A 26,402-nucleotide genomic window follows, 5' to 3' on the forward strand; every position below is an offset into this window, starting at 1 on the left:
TTTGGCCCCGTCCAAAACGAGCAGATTGGTAAGAGCTCTTACGCCAAACCGGATGTGCGTCAGCGTCCGCCATGATAAGAAGCGTCCAAATTGGGCTGTCAGTTAGGAAGGAGTTAGGAAAAGGAGCCTCGATGCTAACTTTAGCCACTTTAGCATAGGGACCTCTGATGCTAACTATCATAGCCACTTTAGCATAGGGACCTCTGATGCTAACTTTAGCCACTTTAGCATAGAGACCTCTGATGCTAACTATCATAGCCACTTTAGCATAGGGACATCTGATGCTAACTATCATAGCCACTTTAGCATAGGGACCTCTGGTGCTAACTATCATAGCCACTTTAGCATAGGGACCTCTGGTGCTAACTATCATAGCCACTTTAGCATAGGGACCTCTGATGCTAACTATCATAGGCACTTTAGCATAGGGACCTCTGGTGCTAACTATCATAGCCACTTTAGCATAGGGACCTCTGGTGCTAACTATCATAGGCACTTTAGCATAGGGACCTCTGGTGCTAACTATCATAGCCACTTTAGCATAGGGACCTCTGGTGCTAACTATCATAGGCACTTTAGCATAGGGACCTCTGGTGCTAACTATCATAGCCACTTTAGCATAGGGACCTCTGGTGCTAACTATCATAGGCACTTTAGCATAGGGACCTCTGGTGCTAACTATCATAGCCACTTTAGCATAGGGACCTCTGGTGCTAACTATCATAGCCACTTTAGCATAGGGACCTCTGATGCTAACTATCATAGCCACTTTAGCATAGGGACCTCTGATGCTAACTATCATAGCCACTTTAGCATAGGGACCTCTGATGCTAACTGACCGGTGATTAGGAGCTATGTGCCGTCCCACAATCCCCCCACCCCCCTCAGCCCCACCCTCAGTGATTCATGCTCGACTGTTGACTGACAGGAGCACATTTAATAATACAAATAAATAAGATTCTGCACAAGCCAAACTTTATAAAAGTAACAAAATGTTGTTGTCACCACAGCTCAGTCACAGTCAGTGTTAAAGAGGAAACTCAGGAAACAGATTAAATGAAGGCAGTTTGTGCTTTTGCTTCATTTAGTAGAAACTTAAGCTACAGTAGCAAATGATCCATGTGGCTTAAGGGAAATGTGATGGATCATTTGGATTAATTGTTTTTTTTCCTCCTTAAATGTCTTTATTTGGACACTATGTTGTTGGACACTGTACAGTAGGGGGTGACATGTGCTTTTGTTTTGTCTGCACTCCAATAACACCAATAACTTTAAAGAAGAAGAAGAAAAGAACTTAGAGCAGGGGTGTCAAACTCTTTTTGGGTCGAGGGCCCGAACTTCAGCTCCCACAGCCAATAAATGAATAATAATGTGTGTCACAAGTTCCTCAAAGGACTACATAGTCATTATTCATTCACTCCACACTCAGTGGTGGTGAGCTGTTATTGAAGCCACAGCCGCCCTGGGGCAGACTGTCCATTTACCAAGTGGCAAAAAATGTGTTGTTCATATCCTGAGCTTGTATTATGTCAGTGCCCTCTGCTGGACACGTGTGGAACTCTTTCCCCCTAGTGGCTAGAATTAGCATTCTGGTGTTTCTTTAAAAATGCATAACTCCGCACAGGTAATGGGCTCGATGCTTACTTTTTTCCTACATACTCTGGAATTTAAGCTCTGCAGGGCCGGGGCCGCATTAAATCGTCTGGCCCGCGGGCCGGATGTTTTGACACCTCTGACTTAGGGGCTATAATTTGATGGTTTCAGACCTTTCTTACCTGAGCTTAGACCTGGTCTGGTCTTTGTGCGTCGCTCAGGCGTAATAACACCTGGCGCACTTTGACGAGATTAATGCGCGGACGTCAAAGTGCTCCAGGAGTTATTACGCCTCACAATATAGTTCCCCTTTTTATCCGCTTAGAAAATCGACATGTTTCATTTTGTGTAACTAGACTTGGCTTGTGTAAAGGCTCTCGTAACTGTATTTGGTGCAGTAACTGGAGCTCGGTAGCTTCTTTTGTAAAGTTCACGTTAACCACTGAACCCGAGCAGATGGATTTTTGTGAGTTTGATGAATCAAATCTCCCAAGACAAGATAACATGCCTGTGCGATCAGAGGGACAATGCTCATTCAGGAAGCCAGTGAACAGCATTTAGGGGCCCATAACTACTGAACAAATGAGAGGCTACTACCTATTAGCTCGGTAAAATCCAGCCGGTCAAGGCCGTGGGAACCCAGGGTGCTGAGGGCCCTGAACCGAGCACATTTTCTCCAGCTTTACCCCAATCCAAAAGCTTCTGGGAAAAAGGTGTGAAAATAGCAACAAAACTGAGACGAAAACAAGGATGAAAATGTGAAAAAAGTGAGAAAACATTGGTGAGAAAGTGACAAAAAATTGACAAAAAATGACAAAAATGGACAGAAATTTGACAAAAATTGACAAAAATTTGACAAAAAAAATGCAAATAATTTGACGAAAAAGTGACAAAAAATGTACAAAAAATGGACGAAAAAGTGACAAAATATTGACAAAAAAATTCACAAAAATTTGACAAAAAAATGCAAATAATTTGACCAAAAAGTGACAAAAAAATTACAAAAAATTACAAAAATGTGACGAAAAAATTACAAAAATTTGACGAAAAATTGAGAAGAAATTGACAAAAAATTGACAAAAAAGTGAGAAAAATTTGACGAAAAATTGACAAAAAATTGACAAAAAAGTGAAAAGAATTTGACAAAAAAAATGCGAATAATTTGACGAAAAAGTCACAGAAAAGTCACAAAAATTTGACAAAAATGAGTCGACTGCCCAACAAAAAAAGTGATGAAAAAAAATCTGACGTTCGGAAAAAGATCCATTTAGTTTTGTAGGTCTTTCAAATGAGGCGTTACACTGGCCGACAGGATTTGGGTAAAGCTGAACTGGAGAAAATGCTCTCGGTTCAGGCGGGAGTTAAGAGGTTAATCAATAGGATTTATGCACAGAAAAAGTATTTTGGGGGTAAATTTTGTCCCTCAGCGCCCCCTAACTAAAACATCTTCCCACGGCTATGCAGCTGGTGTCCTTCTGTGACAGAACTATACATAGAACTATATATATAAAGTGCACTTACTCAATGTGGGACAGAATCAGCTGTGGATCTGTTTGACTCTGTTTAGGAAAGGACAATCATTTCACTCAGCGTACAGTCTTTCCGAAAGCTCAAAGTGACCTTACAGAGTCGTAGTGACAGTCTTTGCAGATGAAGGGGACGCTGGTGTTTCCTGGAACACTCGTGCAGCTTTCACAAACCAGGTTTCCAAAGGTCTTCGAGAACAGCGTCGGAGCAAACACGCCTGAACGGAGGAACACGTGGATGTATGTTTGATTAAAGTCGATGGTGTTTGATGTTGCGTACTGTACCTCCGATAGAGATGAAGAGCAGGGCGGAGCTCACTCCGGCCGAGCGGCTGTTGAACCGCTGCTCCCGGTGCTTTATGCCTCCGATGATCATGCAGATTCCCTACACACTCACAGAAACACAAGAGAAAACGAAAACAAAGGAATTATTATCACCATTTCCGGCACTTTATCGTTAAATTGCCACAGTGGGTTCAGAAAGTTGTTTTTTCTTTATTCTTAACCTCTTCCCTCCCGCCAAATTGGGTGCATTTTCTCCAGTTTTGACCTAATTGTTGCTGCTTTTTTCGCTTTCCTAACCTTTAATGTTACCCGCTACACCCCCCCTAGAAATAGATATTTTGGTTACCTGATCTAAACCAGTCCAAACCAGTCTGAACCAGTCCAAGCCTGATCTAAACCAGTTCAATCCTGGGCGAAAACGACACAAACCAGTTCAAGCCTGATCTAAACCAGTCCAAACATGGTCGAAACCATCACAAACTAGTCCAAACCTGACCTAAACCAGTCCAGACCTGATCTAAACCAATCCAAACTTGATCTAAACCAGTCCAAGCCTGATCTAAACCAGTCCAAGCCTGATCTAAACCAGTCCAAGCCTGATCTAAAACAGTCCAAACTTGATCTAAACCAGTCCAAGCCTGATCTAAAACAGTCCAAACTTGATCTAAACCAGTCCAAGCCTGATCTAAAACAGTCCAAACTTGATCTAAACCAGTCCAAGCCTGATCTAAACCAGTCCAAGCCTGATCTAAAACAGTCCAAACTTGATCTAAACCAGTCCAAACTTGATCTAAACCAGTCCAAGCCTGATCTAAAACAGTCCAAACTTGATCTAAAACAGTCCAGACCTGATCTAAACCAGACCAAACTTGATCTAAACCAGTCCAAACTTGATCTAAACCAGACCAAACTTGATCTAAACCAGTCCAAACCTGATCTAAACCCGTCCAAACTTGATCTAAACCAGTCCAAACTTGAACTAAACCAGTCCAAGCCTGATCTAAAACAGTCCAAACTTGATCTAAAACAGTCCAGACCTGATCTAAACCAGACCAAACTTGATCTAAACCAGTCCAAACTTGATCTAAACCAGACCAAACTTGATCTAAACCAGTCCAAACCTGATCTAAACCAGTCCAAACTTGAACTAAACCAGACCAAACTTGATCTAAACCAGTCCAAACTTGATCTAAACCAGACCAAACTTGATCTAAACCAGTCCAAACCTGATCTAAACCCGTCCAAACTTGATCTAAACCAGTCCAAACTTGAACTAAACCAGTCCAAACTGGATCTAAACCAGTCCAAACCTGATCTAAACCAGTCCAAACTTGATCTAAACCAGTCCAAACCTGATTTAAACCAGTCCAAACCTGATCTAAAACAGTCCAATCCTGATCTAAACCAGTCCAAACTTGATCTAAACCAGTCCAATCCTGATCTAAACCAGTCCAAACCTGATCTAAACCCGTCCAAGCCTGATCTAAACCAGTCCAAACTTGATCTAAACCAGTCCAAACTTGATCTAAACCAGTCCAAACTTGATCTAAACCAGTCCAAACTTGATCTAAACCAGTCCAAACTTGATCTAAACCAGTCCAAACTTGATCTAAACCAGTCCAAACCTGATCTAAACCAGTCCAAACCTGATCTAAACCAGTCCAAACCAGTCCAAACCAGTCCAAACTTGATCAAAAACAAGTCCAAACCTGATCTAAACCAGTCCAAACTTGATCTAAACCAGTCCAAACTTGATCTAAACCAGTCCAAACCTGATCTAAACCAGTCCAAACTAGTCCAACCCCGATGTAAACTAGTCGGGCCGCCTCACGATCGGAAGGTCGGGACTCAAACCCCGCCTCCTGAAGGTGCACACTGTCATTGTCCTTGGGCAAGACACTTCACCCACCTTGCCTACAGTGTCTGTGTACATTGGTGCATGAATGAGAGTGTGAATGGGTGAGTGGGTAATGGAGGTGGGAAAGCGCTGTATGAAGTCAGGATCATTTACCACAAACTGAAACTGTTCATTGGGGCCTGTTTGATTTTTCTTTTAAAGTCCCAGGCAGGAGTTATTTCACTTTTTAAGCTGTTTTAACTGAAGCTAGTTCCAGCTCAATTGTTTATCGTTACTATGGAAACAGCTGCAGTGGAGTGACATTCCCCTTATTCCGCCCCGCCCACTTTTGCCTCTTTTTGCTTTTTCTCTGCACTTCCGTTGTATTGACAGTCGAGCGCAAAGTATAAACGGAGAACGAGGGAAAATGTCCGCCGCTAAAATCTGATGTTTAGTCGATTGATTTGTGTAAAATGACCAACGTTCACTTGCTCCGACAGGTCAACACTGCACCGTTTCTCTGCACGGCCTAAAATCGGCTTTGTTTTCGTGTAGTAACTGATTTTATATTGACTTCTCCAGTCCCATGTTAACTGATAGGAGAAAAGGGGCGGGCACAATTCATGGCGCCGCCCGTAGCTAAAAAGAAAATATATGAATTTTAAAATATATCATTAATTTCAGTCACTGGGTCCATGATCTCTCTGTACAAGACCAAATATTTCCTCAAAAACAAAGTTATTTTTCCTCTACATAATAGTATAGGCCTTTAGAACGCTGTGATGTCACCTGCAATAGAACGCGATTCAACCCACCGGCCAATCAGAATCGAGTATTCACCCAGATAAAGACGGCATCTCGTCATAGAAGGGGCGTGGCTTCAGTCAAGTGTAAATCGGGTCCATATGGATATTTTCTCACAGCAGATTGTTCAGTAGAAGTGAAAAAACGGCAGTTGTAGCTAACGCTAGCCAACCATTAGCATTAGCCCGATGCTAACATGAAGCATCAAGTTGGCATTCTCCATTATTTTTGTATTTATGGGCTGTTGAACCACTTTGCTCGTCTCAATGTCTTTGTATCTTTATTTAGTAGAAACTATATTCATAATTCTGCATTTGTTAAAGTAGTTTTTGAATAATTAGAGAAAGTTTCGATTTTTTCAAAATTGTTTTCCCCCTTAACTGTTTTCAAACATGACCATATATGGGCGATTCCAGAGATGCCGTCTGTATCTATGGTATAAATTGTAATAGAGTTCGGGAATGTCCACAGTTACCATGGAGATCCGCCATCTTTGCAGCATGCATTTCCATAGACTAACCTTAGCTAAAAACAGTATAAAAAGTGGAGAAAAAAGCTGCTGAGTTACTGTTGGTAAAAACATCTAACTCACTGTGGTCCAAGTGTTTTAATGTGAACAATAACTCCAGTATTTTAACTTTTAAAATCTCCATTAGTTTACAATGGCTGCTAATCCCATAATGCTTAGCGATATGACTTCACATTCCCGAACTCTATAATGATATTATGAATTTAGCCACAGACGTCGCACTTATATGACTTGTATTACTTCAAATACCTATTGTAAAGTACCAGGATGTTGAGGGAAAAGTCGACTCACGGGTATGAAGAGGATGCAGCCCAGTAACGTGCCGGTGAGCGCCGCCTTCACGATCTCCTCGTAACACTTAGTGGCTGCTTTGTGGCCTTGTAACAGCCCCGTGATGTAGAAGGTCATCTCTGTGATGGAGCCGAACGTGGCATTGACCACGGCCCCCACGGCGAAGTTACTCTGCGCTGAAATACTGACGGGCAAACGAAGTCAAACACTGCGCCGACGTTTCACACAGCATCAGGGAGCTCACCTGGCGATGCCCATGCCGATGAAGTAGGACAGAGGAATGATGGCGGTGATGGCGGTGGCGAACTTGGTCTCCGCGCTGAAGTACACGTGGTCGTTGTCCGTGTAGCCGATCACCAGGCTGGTGATGACCAGAGGGAGCAGGTCTGGTCGGGCACAGGCTTAAGCACAATAACACGGCTGATGTGGACGAGATCTACGTCTAGGAGCCGGAGTTTGGGATGGCAAGCAGGTTCCCATGACAACCATCGAATACAGACGCATCTCGTCATAGAAGGGGGCGTGGCTTCACCGAGGGGGAAAAAAGAATCTTTAGAGAAACACCATTTTCCCTCTTTTTAGCCATTTTCTGGTGGAATATGAACTTATTTATCACATAAATAAAGTCAAGTGTAAATCGGGCCCATATGGATATTTTCTCACAGCAGATTGTTCAGTAGAAGTGAAAAAACGGCAGTTGTATTTTGTAAAAATATAATGGATTTGGATTTAAAGTCTAATTAATATTCAAATCACTACAAAATTCAATATATATATATTTTAAATGCTCCAGTCTATGTACAAAATAACTGGGACAGCATTTTAAGGAAGGGGGCCCGGGGGGACTACATAGAGAAAATGGTAATAGAGTCTTTTAAACATGAGCTGCTTTTCCCTGCAGTCGGAGAGATAAATTTAAAATAATATTTTTTATTTTTGTTAGTTTCTGGCAGTTTTTCTGTCAGTGGTTCCCCTGTGATGCCCCAGCCCCTGTATACTCGGATTCGCCCCTGCTCAAAGTAGATTCCACCTTCAGTCCCGCTGTCACTGGGCTGTGTGCGGATGCAGAAAATAGAATCTAAATGCTATAACTTTCGAGAGAACGCCTTAAAACACCATAAAGCCACAAGATTTCTGTCATTAATCAGCTCTTACACATCATCGTTCTGGAGGCTCCGTCTGCGCTGGAGCTTCAGTCCATTGTTTCGAAAATGTTCTTTTCCTTAATAAATTTCTATGAATCTTCACCTCTTCACTCACTGTAGAAAACGTTTAATGCATCCAAAGAAACACATTTCCTCCTGCCTTTTCGCGCTGTATTAGACGCTCCGTCGGGAAAAAGCAAGTGGCTAATTACCACATGTAAATATGGATGCACCACTTTTACGCAATGAATCTTGTTCTTTCACCAGTTTCACTGAAATAAATAATAACTATAAAGTCACAGCGAGTCATTGAGAGTCATTGGCCTCAAGTCCAAGTCTCAAGTCTCTGGAGCTTTGGTCAAGTAAGTCTCAAGTCCCGAAAATTGCAACTCAAGTCTGACTCGAGTCATGTGACGGCAGTGGAACATCATCGGAGGAATGTTTTTCCCGAAGTAAAGAGAAGCCCAATGAGCAGTCGTTTTGTCACAAGCTGCTGTATTACTGAGAATGGCCGGTGTTTCCATCCTGTGAACAAGAGAAGCTTCGCAGACTTCACTCAGATTCATTGCTATTGCTCAGGTGCTTGATTGAGTTACTGGCTCTACATCACTGCATGTAGTTTAATATCGCCTGGGATTGGACTTGGTTTAAAGCAGGGGTGTCAAACTCATTTTGGGCCAAAATTCAGCTCCTTTTTTTATATATAAATGAAAAATATAAATATTATTATAAATGAAACATAATCAGCTGTGATTTGGTCAAAGCCCCAACTTTGACTGTAGCTTCATTAATCACAACGGCTCACACTTGTATTGCCCTTTACAAGCCTGTGTTATATAGTAGTCATTATTCATTCACTCCACACTCGGTGGTGGTAAGCTGTTATTGAAGCCACAGCCGCCCTGGGGCAGACTGTCCATCTACCACGTGGTTATATCATGTGTTGTTCATATCCTGAGCTCTTATTATGTCAGTGCCCTCTGCTGGACATGTGTACACCAGTGTTAATTTCGTCGACTAAAATATTCAGTCTTAATTTTAGTCAAAGTGATATTTTTGACGACTAAAATTGGACTAAAACTAAATTAAAAGTTGTTCATGAGACTAAAACTGTGACTAAAATGTCCAGATATTTAAGTCGACTAAAATAAGACTAAATAAAACTGAAAAGGAGAGACTAAAATCATCCAAACTTCTATTGAGCGTCTGAAAGAGCCTCAGATCATGTAAATCCTCTGTTAAAGGATCAGCTCTGAGCTTTGTTCATGTGGAGCAGCTCCATGAAGCAGAGGAACAACATTAAACATGATTAGAATCAATATTATCAATGCAAAGTCCACTCAATTAGTCTTAGTTTTAGTCGACTAAAACTAGACTAAAATTGAAAATGTTTTTTTTGACTAAATCTTGACTAAAATTAAATCACATTTTTGTCAAAAGACTAAAACTAAACTAAAATATGTTGTCAAAACTGGCACAAAGACTGCATTGGATCGTGACCTCGTTAATTATTAGTGACCACACAAACATCAGTGTGTGTCCAAGGGTATTAAAAACAGGTCTTATTAGAAAAAAACTATCAAATATTGGAGTCAAAGGATACTGAGGGCAAATATGTTGATTCCTTGGACCGTGTACTTGTAGTAGTGAATGTTCATGGCCTTGTTACAACACAAGACGACTCTGGTCTCACACGATAACGTCTGTAACGAACCGAAAAACAAAGAGAGTGTTGTGTAGATGAAAACAAAGGATCGGTCACATTTACACACAATGTTGGGATCAAACTAATCCTTTCTGGTCTAAGAAGAAAGGAAATACAATATACAGCTGAATTACCGTAAATGCTCTAATATAAGTTGGGGCCTTTATTTACTCAAGGGCATCAGGACCAGGCCTTTATTGGAACCAGGCCACGATTAGAGACAGGCCTTTATTTCTATTTGAGCAAAACGGACGACCAGGAAAACGAAGAAAAACGAGATTTGTGTCCATTTGCACCTAAAATATTAGGTTCATTTATTAATGAACATTTCAAACCCTCTCCCAGCGGCTGGAACATTGACGCCTTTTATTTTGTCGGGACAACAGGAAGTGTTTCGTTGCTGTTAGCGGAGCTTTGACATCAATGTCACTGCAGGTTTCTGTTTCGTTTTTACCGTGGACCGGATTATTTGTTGTTATCTTGTGTAAAAGGCGAGTTTAGACAGAGCGTTTGTGTTTGTGATCGATCATGAGACTGACCCGAGAGAAGACGAGACGCTCGCGCTGATGGGAGGAGTTATTTTGAGGCGTGGGACTGACCTGCACACGGAGCAGCTGGACGTGCTTTGAAGACGCGATGGAGACTTTATTAAAACCCTGGAGGGTCACACAACATTTGCCCTGTTTCCAAATATGGTCACAGGAGGTTTGAAAAGTGGCTAAATCTGTGTCAAAGTTACGCTTGGATCAGCTCCTCCGCAGCGTCCCCCTCGGCCCGGGTTCCGTTTGTTACTTCCTGCACCTGAGTTTTCATTTACACCAGTATGAGACAAATTCCTAACATGGGGAATATTTCTACTGCTATAGTTTCTAATAAAAGCCCCGGCCTGTTTTAGAGACTCTGTTAGAGACCCGGCCCCTGTCGGAGACCCGGCCCCTGTCGGAGACCCGGCCGCTAATGGATTACAGGCCAGTATTAGAGAATTTACGGTAATATGGTAATAATATTAGCCTCATACTAAGCCATTTACAGTCTCTATCAAAAGTTTAAGACCAGTTTAAAACCCCATGGATGAAAGTTTTTGTTGTTGTTGATCATTATCATTATACTCACTTTGTCCAGCTTGCTTATTAGTATGTCGTCCGGTGCCATGAGGAGGACAGTGGTGACGGTCCGGGCGCTGAGTTTGGCGACGGGGATGGTGAAGACGAGCAGCCAAGAGATCACACAGGCCAGGAAATGCACCAGCACCAGCACGGGATATCCCGACAGGAGCCACACATAGGTACCTGGGTGACACTGGGGTCAAAAACACAAACAAATAGGACAGAATTAAACATGAAAGAAGTACCTATACTAGTTATCCAGAGTGTTGCTGATTTATGGAGATATTTTTTGTAATTCACGCAGTTCTTATGTTTGAAGAGTTTCGTGGCGCTAGGCTAGTGCAAGGCTAGCACATTTCTATGGTATCAGCTAGCCTGCATTAAAAACAGTGTGACCCGCTCCACAGAGCACCTGAGTCACTTATAACACCAGACTAACCATATAAATGTCTGTGTCGATAGAATCATGTTTGGAATATAACTGACCTGCATCACATGAATGATCGCATTTTGAGGGACTATTTTCTAGCAGATCACTCCGCCGCCGTGTAGCTTATACAACCACGAAGCTGAAGCTGCTCAAATATAAGTTCTTTTAAATGTAAATGGTTAAAATGACTCTATGGACACAGACATTATATGGTTAGTCTGGTGTTATAAGTGATTTGCCTCAGGTGCTCTGTGGAGCCCAGGGCCGGACTGGGACTGAAGAACAGCCCTGGACTCTGACCAGCCTGGCCCAAATTAGCGTAATTGTGACACTTCCACAAATACATGTTTTAACCTCTTACCACCCGCCTAAACCAAATGCATTCTGTCCTCTTTTGGCTGTTTAACACCTCATTTGAAAGCTAAGTCCCACAAAACTGACCTTTTTCCTCGCGCTGTTGCTGTGTTGTGTCACCTTTTGTATGTTTTTTTTTTCTTTTTCATTTTTGTGACATTTTTTGTCACTTTTTGGTTAAATTTTTGCCACATTTTTGTTGAATTTTTGTCACATTTTTGTCACATTTTTTGTTGTGTTTTTTTCTCCCTGTTTTCCTCATGCTTTCATCCTCTTTTTCTCGCTATTTTAATTTATTTTTAGCTTTTCGATTTGGGTAAAGCTTGGTTGAGGCGGGACTGGTGGCCCTTCTGTGCTCTTCCAGAATGGACATGTGGCCAGTCCGCCCCTGGTGGAGCGGGTCAGACTGTTTTTAATGCAGGCTAGCTGATACCATAGACATGAAACTCTTCAAACATAAGAACTCTATGAATTACAATCAAAATATCTCCAGGTATCGGCAACACTCTGGATGTCAAAAATCCTGAAATATAAAAAGTAATATGCACTCTGAAAAAAAAAACTCTCATTCATCCTGCCCTATAGTCACTAAATGCAAGTCCAAGTCAATCGGTCATGGGGTCAAGTCAAGTCAAGTCTTGCTTTAACCGACAAGTCTCCTCAAGTCACAAACGCCAGCGTGTCGACTTTTCAAAATTTGTTTAATCTTGAAAATAACAAGTGCTTTCTCAAGATACAGCGATTTTGAATTTAGGCTGAAATCAAACTTTTTAAAATCTCATGGTTTTGGATTTAAAGTCAAATTAATATTTAATAATAATATTTCGACACAAAATTCAAAATATATATAGCACAGCATTTTAAGGAAGGGGGCCTGGGTGGACCGAGTAAAAAAAAAAAAAGGAAACAGAGTCTTTTAAACATGAGCTGCTTTTCCTTGCAGTCTGAAAGATAAATATCAAATAACATTTTTATTTTTGTTAGTTTCTGGCCGTTTTTCTGGTTCCCCTGTACTGCCCCAGCCCCTGTATACTTGGATTCGCCCCTGCTCACAGTAGATCCCGTGTAGCCTTCAGTCCCGCTGTCACTGGGCTGTGTGGATGTGTAAAATAACCTCTAAATGCTGTAAACTTTGTGTGAACGCCTTAAAACATGGAAAAGCCCCAAGATTCCTGTAGATGAATCAGCTCTGACATGGTGGTTCTGGAGGCTCCGTCTGCGCTGTAGGTCCAGCCCATTGTTTCAAACGTTTTCCTGTCCGTAAATCTCCTCCTCTTCACTGTCTTTAGAAAACTTTTAATGCATCCAAAGAAACACATTTCCTCCTGCCTTTTCTGACTAGACTCGACTCTCCCATCTCTGGTTTTTAGTGGCAGGGGAAACCGGGAGAACATGCAGACTCCACACAGAAAGGCCCCGTCCAGGTGGGAACCGAACCCGGACCTTCTACCTGTGACGCACGAGCGCTAACCACGAGCGCTAACCACGAGCGCTAACCACGAGCGCTTATCCACGAGCGCTAACCACGAGCGCTAACCACAAGCGCTAACAGCTGAAGTGAGAGGACCTGAGCTGAAGGAGGGGCTACAACAGATGGTTCACGTTTGGTCAGTCTTAAAAACAGCAAAAGGGAGACGTTTTACCCAGTGTCTTGAGATCCGCCGGGCTGGTGGTTCTGGGACAGGGATCTCCACAGAGGACGCCATGAGAGGAGACGAGTCTTTCGCTCTGCTCTGGTCTTTGTTGTCGTCCAAGTCTCTGTCCTCATGGATGATGTCACACCTCGGAGCTTTGGCCAAGGCCGTTTTCATCACATTTCCTGCCTGAAATCACAAACACTTTACTACTTGCAATTTGGTTGTAACCATATTTTTTGGTCTTTCTCTTTTTTGGGGGTTTATTTTGTAGGGACAGTGCATGTTAAAGAGACTATACGGAGTTTAAAAATGTTAAAATTCTGTATTTTCCTCCCCCCACATGTTCCAGCCTTGTCCTGATGTGTAGAATGAGCTCAGACCTGTTCAAAACAACTGCTTCTGAAATGATGAACTGTCACTCAAAAAGGTGTTAATTCGGGTCTGAAGTGCCGTCATGCACGAGCTTAACATAGAAGCTGCAGTTACACATAAGACCTGAGGTGGCAGTAGTGAGTTCCTCTGAGCACTCACGGCGCAGATAAAAACGTGTGTGTGTGTGTGTGTGTGTGTGGGGGGGGGGGGGGGTTCTTTCGTCACACAAATTGTGCCACTGAGCAAGACATTTAACCAGGGGCCGGACTGGGACTGAAAAACAGCCCTGGACTCTGGTCAGTCTGGCCCAAATTAGCGTAAATGTGACACTTCCACAAAGACACATGTTAACCTCTGATCCCCCGCCTTAACCGAGAGCATTTTCTCCAGTTCAGCTTTGCCCAAATCTAAAAGCTTCTTTTGGCCTGTTTTCGTGTCTTGTTTTTCAGGGTTTTTTTTCATGTTATTGTTGTTTTTTCATTGCTTTGTCGTCACGTTTTCGTCACATTTTGTTGTGTTTTTGTCACTTTTTTGTTGCTTTTCCAGCACATTTTTGTTTTGGGATGCTTTTCTTTAAACCCGTTAACTCCCACCTGAACTGAGCACATTTTCTCCAGTTTGGCTTTACCCCAGTCCAAAAGCTTCTGGAAAAAAGCTGTGAAAATAGCAACAAAACTGAGACGAAAACAATGATGGAAATGTGACAAAAAAGTGAGAAAACATTTATGAAAAAGTGGCAAAAATGTCACAAAAATGACAAAAGAAATGACGAAAAAATGACAAAAAATTGACAAAAAATGACAAAAAATGTGACAAAAAAAATGACAAAAAAATGACAAAAATGTGACAAAAAATGACAAAAAAATGACAAAAATGTGAAAAAAATGTGACAAAAAATGTGACAAAAAAATGACAAAAATGTGACAAAAAATGACAAAAAAATGACAAAAATGTGACAAAAAAATGACAAAAAATGTGACCAAAAAATGACCAAAAAATGACCAAAATGTGACGAAAAAATGACAAAAAAATGACAAAAAAATGACAAAAAAATGACAAAAAAATGACAAAAAAAGTGACAAAAAAAGACAAAAAAGTGACAAAAAAGTGACAAAAATGTGACAAAAAAAATGACAAAAAATGACAAAAAAATGACAAAAAATGTGACAAAAAAATGACAAAAATGTGACAAAAATGTGACAAAAAAAAAGACAAAAAATGACAAAAAAAATGACAAAAATGTGACAAAAAAGTGAAAAAAAATTGACCAAAAAATAACAAAAATCAGACAAAAAAAGGACAAAAATGTGACAAAAATGTAATAAAGTGACAAAAAAGTGACAAAAAATTGACGAAAAAGTGACAAAAAAGTGACAAAAATGTGACAAAAAAATGACCAAAAAAATGACTAAAAAATGACCAAAAAAATGACAAAAATGTGACAAAAAATGACAAAAATGTGACAAAAAATGACAAAAATGTGACAAAAAATGAGTTGAATACCCAACGAAAAAATGATGGAAAAAAATTCTGATGACGTGAGGAAAAAGATGCTCTCGGTTCAGGCGGGAGTTAAGCTCGGTTACGTCCGGGGGTAAGGTAAAGTGAGAGGCCAGACCGGTGGCCCTTCTGTGCTCTTCCAGAATACAGGACATATGGCCAGTCCACCCCTGCATTTAACCCGCCTTAGTTAGTTAGTAACATGATTAACACAAAACCTGTCAGTACCTTTTCGATCGACTTGCCAAACGGCCATAAAAAGTAACAGCCCATTTTCCAACAGAGTTTCCCTAAACAACAAACAAAGAAGCACATTTAAACAGAAGCATAAAGTAAATGAAACCGTTCAGACGCAACAGACCGTAAACTCCCCCGACGACTGTGAGAAACATCACGGGACAAATGAGGAAGTAGATTAAAGAAATCCACCATCCGAAGAAAATGACATAAAAAATGTTCCCACAAGTGACCGGTGAGCCTGAGACACAAACGTTTAACACAGTGTAAGAAAATAACACATATATTTGTTTAAATTGGAACAGAAGTGAAAACCTTCTTGGAGCCGGACAGTGCTCAGGTCTGAATGCAGCTCCTTGTCGATGTCGGACTGAACTTCGATCGGTCTCTCCGTCACATTTCCCATCCATTTCCTGAAACCAAACTAAAAAGGAACAATGCTCATTATGCCGTCACTGACATTTTAAAATAAAGGATATGTTTATCCATCTTTTATTATTAGTATTTAATAGTTTGGGATCTTTTACACACTTGTGATTGTTGATAGTTTTTGTTCCTGTCTGGAAATTGTATTGATTTAAAAGCATCAATCAACCAAAATAAACCATTCATTCATTCTGCGTGTTTTGGTGATTATTGTCATGAATAATGAGGAGGCAGGAGTTTTATGCACCAGGAGGATCTGAGAAGAGCTCTGTGAAGTTACACGTCTGTTTTGTTCTTCACCTTCTGTTTCTGTAGCTTTTACACGTAAACAAGTCTCTTTATTTTTTCTGAGAAACGTGATGAGTTTCTCTGAAAACATAAAGAGTTTCATCCCCGGCTCCACTTTGAAGGAGAACGAGGTTTGAAACGAGGTGTGAATGGAGTCATTTTCTTACATGTTTCTCTTCCATGGCCTTTCGAGATGCTAAATAAACTAACAATTACAATCAGTGTTTCCAAGAAATATCCTCCACTTGTACCCAGTGTTCGACTTTGTAAAGAAAGATTCAGAAATTCAACTCAAAATGATCAAAGTTTGAAAGTTTGAAGTGAAAATCCTACAGGACCACCTTTCCTGATCCTCAATGTCCACCCGCCCTCGCCAACACATCATTATCATAGTATGGTATTTGTATTTGTATTTAAATATACAGGGACAGTGGGTGCGCAATTTAACATTGACTAAAAAGGAAAGATTGTACGAGATTATGGCATAAGTGCTATTTTCCACCTAGTCTCTGGGCGGGTTGATGTTACAGAACAAATAAATGTAGACGAGCCACTGACCATGAATACATTTTAACATAATCATTTACATACATTTAAATTAAAGGTGCATTATGCAACTTTTTACTTGGGGGGAAAAAAGGTTGATAATTGTGCATATTTGACCTTGTGACCCAGCGTTTGTAGGAGTGAATGAGTGAGTCTCTACAACGCTCCAGGAACAAATGTTTGGAAGGTTTTCACTGCTGACTCTCACCAGAAAAGCAAACAAACAACTGATCCTAGAGGCCACTCAGATGGAAAGCATCATTGTGAAGATTTTTTAAAAACAATGAAATTTGTGGATCAAACTGAACTTTGGCTCAAATCATTTTCAAAGTAAATGTCACAAATGTCGCTTCCTGAATATGTTCTGCAAACGAGGAGTCAAGAACAACTTGAGGTCAATGAGTTTTGATAAACAGTTCTCCAGAACGACCTTGAAAAGCAACACGAGATGTGGTGCAGAAATATGGAAAAATCTAGATGAAAACATCAAACGTTGGCAAACTTTAAAAAGGTTTACAGAGACTCTATATTTCTCAAATATGAACAAAACGACTGTGTAAAACACGGACCAAGAGTCTAGATCAGGGGGAGGCAAGTTTGTTTGGTGGAGGGATGATTTTCTTCATTGCAAAATGCCAAGGGCCGAAACGAGCAATGGTACTAACAAAAGTAAAGCAATTTTTCTCTTTTTTGCAAATCATATATGACCTAATGGGGTGTTTTGCCGGGAAATGTGAAAATATTGAGAGTATTTTCCACATTTCAGAGTACTTTTTCACGTATTTGGTCTCGAATTTATGAATAAATGGTCTCTCAAAATTCTCTTGGGGCCAAAGGTTTTATATTGCAGGGCAGAATTTGGCCCGCTGGCCTGACGTTGCCGACCCCTGGTCTAGATGCTAGAACACTTAGTAAAAGTTTGCATTTCTTTTCTATTGTCTTGATCATCTGCTCGATCACAAAATATGTGTTATTGTAGACCTGTCAAAGCACTGAGAAAGTGCTTGGTAAATGTTTTTGTTCTTCTCAACTTTTCTAATATAATTTGTTTGTTCAGCATCTATTCGTACCTGGTGTCTGTCAAGAGTTTACTTTTGTAAAGTGAACATGTCACAAACTGCCTCATGTTTGATGAGTCAGGAGCAGGTTTTACATAAGTTCTGTGAACTTCAACTTACTCTTCTTGAGTTTGCAATGCTCTCCTTTTCCTGTGAGAACATCTGTGTCTGTTACCTTTGTTTTCTGCTCAAATAAACGAATAAACTAAAACTAGCTAGAGTAAAGGCGCCATGTCGACCACTCATACGATCGCTGGGTCACTAAGGTCAAATACGCACTAGTATCAACTTTCTCACACATATAAAGTTGCATCATGTACCTTTAAAAGAGATTAAAATATTATCATGTTCAAAATTAGACAATAAAATCTATTCTCACCATTTTCCACAAATCCTTTTTCCCCGTAAACAGACCTGACGGCGTGTGTGATGGACTCACTCGTCCTCAAACACTCTGATCTTAGCTCCGGCTTCATCATTCGCAGCAGAATCTCTTCACATCCTTGCACGTTTTATCCTCACCTTGTAGTTGTTGGCCTCCCTGTGCGCCTCCACCTCGTTCTCAGCTCGGATTGTAGTTTTCGTGCCGTCGTGCCAGGCCTCGTCTCCGTACCAGGACGCCGTCGCCCGCGGTGAAGCTCCACGTCCTCCTGCAGACGGAGGCGAGGACGGTGAGGAGGGTGAGGAGGGTGAGGAGGGTGAGACACTAAAGGAACTGTTCACTTCTGCCCCGACTCGATTCTAGCTCCCTCAAAACCTCCCGCACGTCCTCATTCTTCAGGCGCTTGTGATCAGAACGTGAGACTCAACAATAAAGATAAATAAATTGGTGCCACCTTTTCTCAATGGGGGTTGATCTGTGTCTTTTTTGACTCTGAAGTGAAAATAATTTGAAAGTTTATGTTCACCTTAGTTCATTTGATGCTATGGGTCAACTCAATAAAGCAAGTTTGTGCCTGTTTTTGTTTGATATGAACAGCCCCAGTAAGAAACATGAACTATGACAGAAAGACGTCGGCATTTTGATCTTAAATTGAATAAGTAGAGATTAGAGGGTCCCATTCAGCTCGCGGGCCGCATTTAATAGAGGATTTTTTTCCAAGAAATGATTAATAATAAGCTGTGATTTGGTCAAAACCCCAACTTTACTGTAGCTTCATTAAAACACTTGTATTGCACTTTACAAGCCTCTGTCACAAGTCCCTCAAAGTACAACATAGTCATTATTCATTCACTGCACACATATAATGTGTTATCCTGAGCTCTTATTATGTCAGCGCCCTCTGCTGGACACGTGTGGAAAGTTTAATGCCCCCTAATGGCGAGGATGGGCATTCTGGCTATTCTTTAAAGGTCCTATATCCTGCAAAATCGACTTTTTGGAGCTTTTAGCCATGTTGTTCTGCTATTTCCTTATCAAAAACACCCCCATAGTGTTTGTGGCTTCATTCACGCAGCTCTCCATAGATCCATGAGCTCTCCGCAATCCTCCTGAATCCTGCTCTCTGAGGCTCCGCCCTCCTGCTCTCTGAGGCTCCGCCCTCTCCTGGTGAACGACTGAGTTGTGACACTCTGACGTGTTTTACGTCATAGTGTCACACAACTTCTGTAATGTAATGCCTCATGGCCTGATTTTAATTTAAAAAACAGCTTTAAAAATAAATAAATAAAAAGGAAGCGCTTCCAGGTCAGGGACAAACGCACCCCTGAGCGCCTGAACAGACGTCATGTTTGCGCTGGAGGATGTGAAGAAGGAGCTCTTTCTAACCTACTCTGGACACGCCTGTTCTTTTCTCTTACCTAACGGTCATGTCGCGGAGAAAAGCGCATTTGGCGACGAGAGGTGCAGGACTTTTTTCAACCTTCTTAAAGAAGAGGCCACTCGCCAGAAGTCAGAATTTCTTTCCAGGATTCAGCGACTTTCAGCCAAAATACTGTTTTTCTGTGACTGTCTCTGATGGATGTTTGGTGAATCTTCTCAAAGTGGATTAACTTTTATATATGTGTTAGCATGTGTGTGTGTTAGCTTGTGTGTTAGCTTGTGTGTGTTAGCGTGTGTGTGTTAGCGTGTTTGTTAGCGTGTGTGTGTTAGTGTGTGTGTGTGTTAGCGTGTGTGTTAGCGTGTGTGTTAGCTTGTGTGTTAGCGTGTGTGTTAGTGTGTGTGTTAGCGTGTGTGTTAGCGTGTGTGTTAGCGTGTGTGTGTTAGCGTGTTTGTTAGCGTGTGTGTGTTAGTGTGTGTGTGTGTTAGCGTGTGTGTTAGTGTGTGTGTTAGCGTGTGTGTGTTAGCGTGTTTGTTAGCGTGTGTGTGTTAGCGTGTGTGTGTTAGCTTGTGTGTGTTAGCGTGTGTGTGTTAGCGTGTGTGTTAGCTTGTGTGTGTTAGCTTGTGTGTGTTAGCGTGTGTGTTAGCTTGTGTGTGTTAGCGTGTGTGTGTTAGCTTGTGTGTGTTAGCGTGTGTGTGTTAGCGTGTGTGTTAGCTTGTGTGTGTTAGCTTGTGTGTGTTAGCGTGTGTGTGTTAGCGTGTGTGTTAGCTTGTGTGTGTTAGCGTGTGTGTGTTAGCGTGTTTGTTAGCGTGTGTGTTAGCTTGTGTGTGTTAGCTTGTGTGTGTTAGCGTGTGTGTGTTAGCGTGTGTGTGTTAGCGTGTGTGTTAGCTTGTGTGTGTTAGCATATTAGCTTGTGTGTTAGCATATTAGCTTGTGTGTTAGCATATTAGCTTGTGTGTTAGCATATTAGCTTGTGTGTTAGCATATTAGCGTGTGTGTGTTAGCCATGTATGAAGCTGTGTTGCAGATGTCAACTCCTTATAACTGTATTGTGAAGTAAAGCACGGGCAGATCCGCTCGGAGAGAGGGGGCGGAGTTAACAGAATCGAAGCGTCTTGTCTTCCGGGTTTGCAAAATACCCCCAGAAAATAGTTACATTTCTCACAAAAAATTGTTCTCCATAGTGGAAGAGGTGCAACATATCATATAAATGCCTATACTTTACTTTGGAATGGCTAAAATAGCAGGATATAGCTCCTTTAAAAAATCATGACTCCGCACAGGAATGGGATAGAGACTCTGGAGTTTCTGCTCTACAGGGCGGGGGCCGGATTGAATCATCTGTATGTTTGACACTCCTGCTCTACATAATCAATGCTGTGTCTGTTGTTATGAAGTTCTGTAAGTCGCAAAAAAGAAATCAACAACCACAGTTAATTAATAACATTTGTTGATTTGATCAAAGCAAACGCTAAATATAACATTTGTATACATTTATAACATTAATGTAAACTTTTATGTTCCCTTAGTTCATTTCCCTGAGCATTATGGTTGAATCAATGAAATGAATTGTCCTGATAGGTTGGCCGCTCCTTATCGATCCAAAATTGTCTCGAGGCCCCCCCTACTTTATTTTATTTAAAGGCATTTGATGTGATTTTAGGGGGAGGGCCCTGTAGTGCCTCTGAGGCCCCCTTGCATTCCGGGAACCACTGATATTGGCTTTATATGATAAATCTTTAGGGGGACAGAGGAATACACAAAGCCACCGCCCTCCTGTAGAAATGTGTGACTAACAGAAACCTCCTGAGAGTCACGCCGAGCGCCGATGCAGCAGCGCCGAAACCGAAGCCGCAACCGATGGATTGACCCGGCGCCGGAACGGCTTCACGGCCGTCATGGGCTCCAGGACTGAAATAGAAGCCATGACTCTCCATGAACAACTGGACTCATGCGAACGTCCTCTGAACAGTCACCCCTTCAGACTCAGCTCTTATTCCATTCACCTCTTACCTTCTCTCCAGTTCGGCTTTACCCAAATCTAACAAGTTCTCACCCGGCGCGAACGGCATATTGGCCGGAGCAACGCCTCATAGTCAAGACATAAAAACAGATCCTTTTCCTCACAGCGCTGCCTCGTTGGTGTCACTTTTTCACATTCTTTTTCATCTCATACTTGCCAGAGTTTGACACATTTTTATTATTTTTTGTCACATTATTATTTATTTTTTGTCATTTTTTATTCATTTTTTGTCACATTTTTATTTATTTTTTGTCAATTTTTTTTGTTTTTTTGTCACATTTTCCATTTATTTTTGTCCATTTTTTAATAGTTTTTGTCACTTTTTTTGTCACATTTTTATTATTTTTTGTCACATTTTTATTTATTTTTTGTCACATTTTTATTGTTTTTTGTCACATTTTTTATTGTTTTTTGTCACATTTTTTATTGTTTTTTTCATATTTTTATTTATTTTTTGTCACATTTTTATTCATTTTTTGTCACATTTTTATTTATTTTTTGTCACATTTTTATTTATTTTTTGTCACATTTTTATTTATTTTTTGTCACATTTTTATTTATTTTTTGTCACATTTTTATTTATTTTTTGTCACATTTTTATTCATTTTTTGTCACATTTTTATTCATTTTTTGTCACATTTTTATTTATTTTTTTTGTCACATTTTTATTTATTTTTTGTCACATTTTTATTCATTTTTTGTCACATTTTTATTTATTTTTTTTGTCACATTTTTATTTATTTTTTGTCACATTTTTATTCATTTTTTGTCACATTTTTATTCATTTTTTGTCACATTTTTATTCATTTTTTGTCACATTTTTATTTATTTTTTTTGTCACATTTTTATTCATTTTTTGTCACATTTTTATTTATTTTTTGTCACATTTTTATTCATTTTTTTTAATTTTTTTTTTACACTTTTTCCAATCAGCCTTTACATTTGGGTAAAACCAAAAGTGCTCTGTCCAGGTGGAAGGTAAGAGGTTAATAATGAAGCTCCAGTGAAGTGAAATATTCTAAAAGGTCATTTCATTGCAGAGATCATGACTTTTTGACATGTCTGGAAAGAAAAGTGGAGAATATCATTTTAAAGCCAATGCGTTGTAATAGTGAATACTAGGCCTATATAAAACATCATTATTATTATTATATTATTAAATACTCTTCAGTTCCCTTGCCTGTTGTCTTAACCCACAGGTCTTAAGGTTTTGGCCTGAGATGTAAATGTAGCTTTTCAATTTATTTAGTTTCTGTGAGTCGACTTTCTCAAAAGACCAAAATAAAATAGCAGAAAGTTTTTTTTTGCAGATGTAGGTGGAACTTGTGTTAGTAGAACATGTGTGTGTGTGTGTGTGTGTGTGTGTGTGTGTGTGTGTGTGTGTGTGTGTGTGTGTGTGTGTGTGTGTGTGTGTGTGTGTGTGTGTGTGTGCGGGGCCTCGCTCACCTGGAGGATGAAGAGCAGCTGCGGACCTGCGCCTCACGCCGTCCTCTTCCTCGGGCACGAGCCAGCCCGTCCTGTGCGGCATGTCCGGGGTTTTCAGTCCGACAAATGAAGCTCTGTCCGCGGCCACACTGGTCATAAAGCTCGGCACAAACACAAACAAGGCACGAGACGAGCGGGAGGGGGCGGGGCCTCTCCGTCCGACTCGCACATTTCCTCCTCACAGCTCAGCGCCACAGAGGAGGAACAGGGGCGGAGCTGACACCGGCAGCAGAGGGACTGGGCCCCGCAGGGAAACAAACAGTAGCTTACATGAACATTTTTTTTTTTTTTAAAGAATATATGTGAAATGTGGCCTAATTGCTGCTATAACGAGCTGTGTTGCTTTACTTTTTCTTTTTATTAGGAAAGTGTAGACCAGGAGTCACCAACCTTATTTCAGCTGAGAGCGACTTTAAGAGCATTAAGTTGTTCGAGGGCGACCAGTTAAAAACAAATCCTAAAGACTTAAACGTACACTGTTCACTTATAGGATATTGACCCCATATTATATTAAAATAGCTTTATTTTAAACTCATACTGAGTCACAAGAACCGAAATAACTGTAATTTTAAGAATTAGATTCAAGAAAATGAAGTGTTTTACACCTCAGAAAAAGTCCCAAGGGCCACTGGACATGCCCCAAAGGGCCCCTGGGAGCCCGCGGGCCCCACGTTGGTGACCCCTGCTGTAGACAGTTCTGATCTTCATCACTGTATGAGATTTAAACAGCTCCTAAATACACCAGACGGCACTAAATATGATCTGTTTAATAGAGATTGGGAATTTGATGTCATATCGCTAAGCATTATGGGATAGATACAGACGGCATCTCTGGAATCGCCCATATATGGTCATGTTTGAAAACAGTTAAGGGAGAAAACAATAGTTCGGGAATGTCCACAGTTACCATGGAGATCCGCCATCTTTGCAGCTGTTAGCATACATTTCCATTGACTAACATTAGCTAAAAACAGTATAAAAAGTGGAGAAAAAAGCTGCTGAGTTACTGCTGGTAAAAACATCTAACTCACTGTGGTCCAAGTGTTTTAATGTGAACAATATGATATGACGTCACATTCCCGAACTCTATTTGGAGAAAAACCTAAACTTTCTCTAATTATTCAAAAACTACTTTAACAAACGCTGAATTATGAACATAGTTTCTACTAAATAAAGATACAAAGACATGGGGAGGAGCAAAGTGGTTCAACAGCCCATAAATACATGAAAAAAACGGTTAGCTAGCGCTTGCTACAACTGCCGTTTTTTCACTTCTACTGAACAATCTGCTGTGAGAAAATATCCATATGGGCCCGATTTACACTTGACTTTATTTATGTGATAAATAAGTTCATATTCAAACAGAAAACGGCCAAAAACAGTGGAAAATTGTGTTTCTCTTAAGATTCTATTTTCCCCCTCGGCGAAGCCACGCCCCCTTTTATGAAGCGATGCCGTCTGTATCTATGCCAACAGCTGCAAAGATGGCGGATCTCCATGGTAACTGTGGACTTTCCCGAACTCTATTAAATAATCCTGGGCAGGACAAGCTTTTGCTCTAACTTTCGGAGAGTCTAAAACAAGAGCACGAATATAGAAGTGTTATTCTGTAAAAGGGTTTAAATTTTAAAAAGAAAAGTGTGTTGCTAATTCACGACATACAACTTCCTGCAAGAATTTAGCATCAGCTTAATACATTTTATTCTGAAATTTGAAATGTATTATTAAATTTGTGTGACTAAATGAGGGGTGTGGCTGCATCATACAGGTGTGATGCTGTGTATGCCGCATGCTATTGTATATGTTTTTGGTTTTACCTTTAGGCCTGATTACATGTTGCCGTATATTCAAGTAACCAGAGACTGCAGATGGAAACGTCCCGCCTTAACCGAGCTTTACCCAAATCTAAAAGCTCAAAAGAAAAGCATCAAATTAGCGAGAAAAAAAAGAGGATGAAAACGGAACAAAAATGTGCCGGAAAAGCGACAAAAAAGTGACGAAAAATGTGATGAAAAGTCAACAAAAACACGACAAAAAAGCAACGAAAAGGCCAGAAAAACGTGACAAAACCAAAACAAAAGAATGATGGAAAAAATGTGACAAAAAAGTGACAAAAAGTATTGAAGAAACAACAAAACTCTGACCAAAAAAAGCGGCGACTTGACAAAAACTTACAATCACTCTTGAGGCGTTACAGTGTCGCTCTCCAGCCGGGAAGCTTTTAGATTTGGGTAAAGCCGAACTGGAGGAAATGCGCTCGGTTAAGGCGGGGGGTGAGTGGCACATTTACGCTGATTTGGGCCAGGCTGGTCAGAGTCCAGGGCTGTTTTTGTTGAATTTTTGTTGAATTTTTGTTGATTTTTTGTTGATTTTTCGTTGATTTTTTGTTGAATTTTTGTCACATTTTTGTTGAATTTTTGTAGAATTTTTGTTGAATTTTTGTCACATTTTTGTAGAATCTTTGTTGATTTTTTGTTGATTTTTTGTTAAATTTTGTTGAATTTTTTTTGAATTTTTGTCACATTTTCGTCACATTTTCGTCACATTTTTATTGAATTTTTGTTGATTTTTTGTTGAATTTTTGTTGATTTTTTGTCACATTTTTGTTGAATTTTTGTAGAATTTTTGTTGAATTTTTGTCACATTTTTGTAGAATTTTTGTTGATTTTTTGTTGATTTTTTGTTAAATTTTGTTGAATTTTTTTTGAATTTTTGTCACATTTTCGTCACATTTTTATTGAATTTTTGTTGATTTTTTGTTGAATTTTTGTCACATTTTTCTTGAATTTTTGTCACATTTTTCTTGAATTTTTGTCACATTTTTCTTGAATTTTTGTCACATTATTATTAAATTTTTGTCACATTTTTGTCACATTTTTGTCGCGTTTACATCCTTGTTTTCTTCTCATTTTTTGTGGCTATTTTGGTGCTTTTGTCCCAAGAAGCTTTTTGATTAGGGTAAAGCCAAACTGGAGAAAATGCTCTCCGTTAAAGCGGGTGCTAAGTGTCACATTTACGCTGATTTGGGCCCGGCTGGTCAGAGTCCGGGGCTGGTTTTCAGTCCTGGTCCGGCCTCTGGGAAACGAGCTGTTTATCCGTAATCTGGTGCAGAACAAACGTCCCAACAGTGAACAACGTTTATTCAATCAATATCCAACAAATTCTTCAGTTGCACAAGTACGTTTTTACATTACAGAACAATTAGAGGTGCACCAATCAGGATGGACATGTGAGGAAAATACTGAGCTTTTCTGAATGTGACTTCTTTGTCTATTATTAATCTGAATTTGTGTAAAAGATACAATATTGTCATTTATTTGCTGTACAGATATTGAGTCTGCTGATAATGACTGACTGGTGCACTCCTAAAAACTATGCAAATACAGTAAAAGTATTCAACACATTAAATATTTTTGCTCTTATAGAAAACAACAAGCACTCTGGACAAATATTCACAACAACTTA

General features: G+C 40.2%; 2 protein-coding genes across 2 annotated transcripts in view; both read right to left on the reverse strand.

The window, feature by feature from the left end:
- The window catches only part of cax1 (cation/H+ exchanger protein 1), a gene marked incomplete at both ends in the record, with an annotated part of 39,104 nt that extends 16,124 nt beyond the window's left edge, over window positions 1–22,980 (reverse strand). Inside the window, 13 exons of the mRNA XM_079552200.1 lie at window positions 3,115–3,152; window positions 3,219–3,337; window positions 3,405–3,504; window positions 6,866–7,049; window positions 7,110–7,251; window positions 9,614–9,713; window positions 10,829–11,014; window positions 13,249–13,428; window positions 15,343–15,404; window positions 15,476–15,592; window positions 15,667–15,775; window positions 18,192–18,319; window positions 22,899–22,980. Of these exons, the coding sequence (XP_079408326.1) occupies window positions 3,115–3,152; window positions 3,219–3,337; window positions 3,405–3,504; window positions 6,866–7,049; window positions 7,110–7,251; window positions 9,614–9,713; window positions 10,829–11,014; window positions 13,249–13,428; window positions 15,343–15,404; window positions 15,476–15,592; window positions 15,667–15,775; window positions 18,192–18,319; window positions 22,899–22,980 (1,547 nt within the window). The remainder of the gene's footprint in view (window positions 1–3,114; window positions 3,153–3,218; window positions 3,338–3,404; window positions 3,505–6,865; window positions 7,050–7,109; window positions 7,252–9,613; window positions 9,714–10,828; window positions 11,015–13,248; window positions 13,429–15,342; window positions 15,405–15,475; window positions 15,593–15,666; window positions 15,776–18,191; window positions 18,320–22,898) is intronic.
- LOC306959946 (uncharacterized protein) lies at window positions 3,854–5,435 on the reverse strand (the record flags this gene model as incomplete). The annotated part of the gene is made up of 3 exons (XM_079552201.1): window positions 3,854–4,756; window positions 5,114–5,217; window positions 5,416–5,435. 3 exons carry the CDS (start codon window positions 5,433–5,435, stop codon window positions 3,885–3,887), a joined length of 996 nt encoding a protein of 331 aa, XP_079408327.1. The 3' UTR covers window positions 3,854–3,884.
- Window positions 22,981–26,402: the final 3,422 nt, after the last annotated feature.

This window comes from Gobius niger (genome assembly GCF_951799975.1).
Source record: "Gobius niger genome assembly, chromosome: 2".
In the NCBI taxonomy this organism is placed as follows: Eukaryota; Metazoa; Chordata; class Actinopteri; order Gobiiformes; family Gobiidae; genus Gobius; species Gobius niger.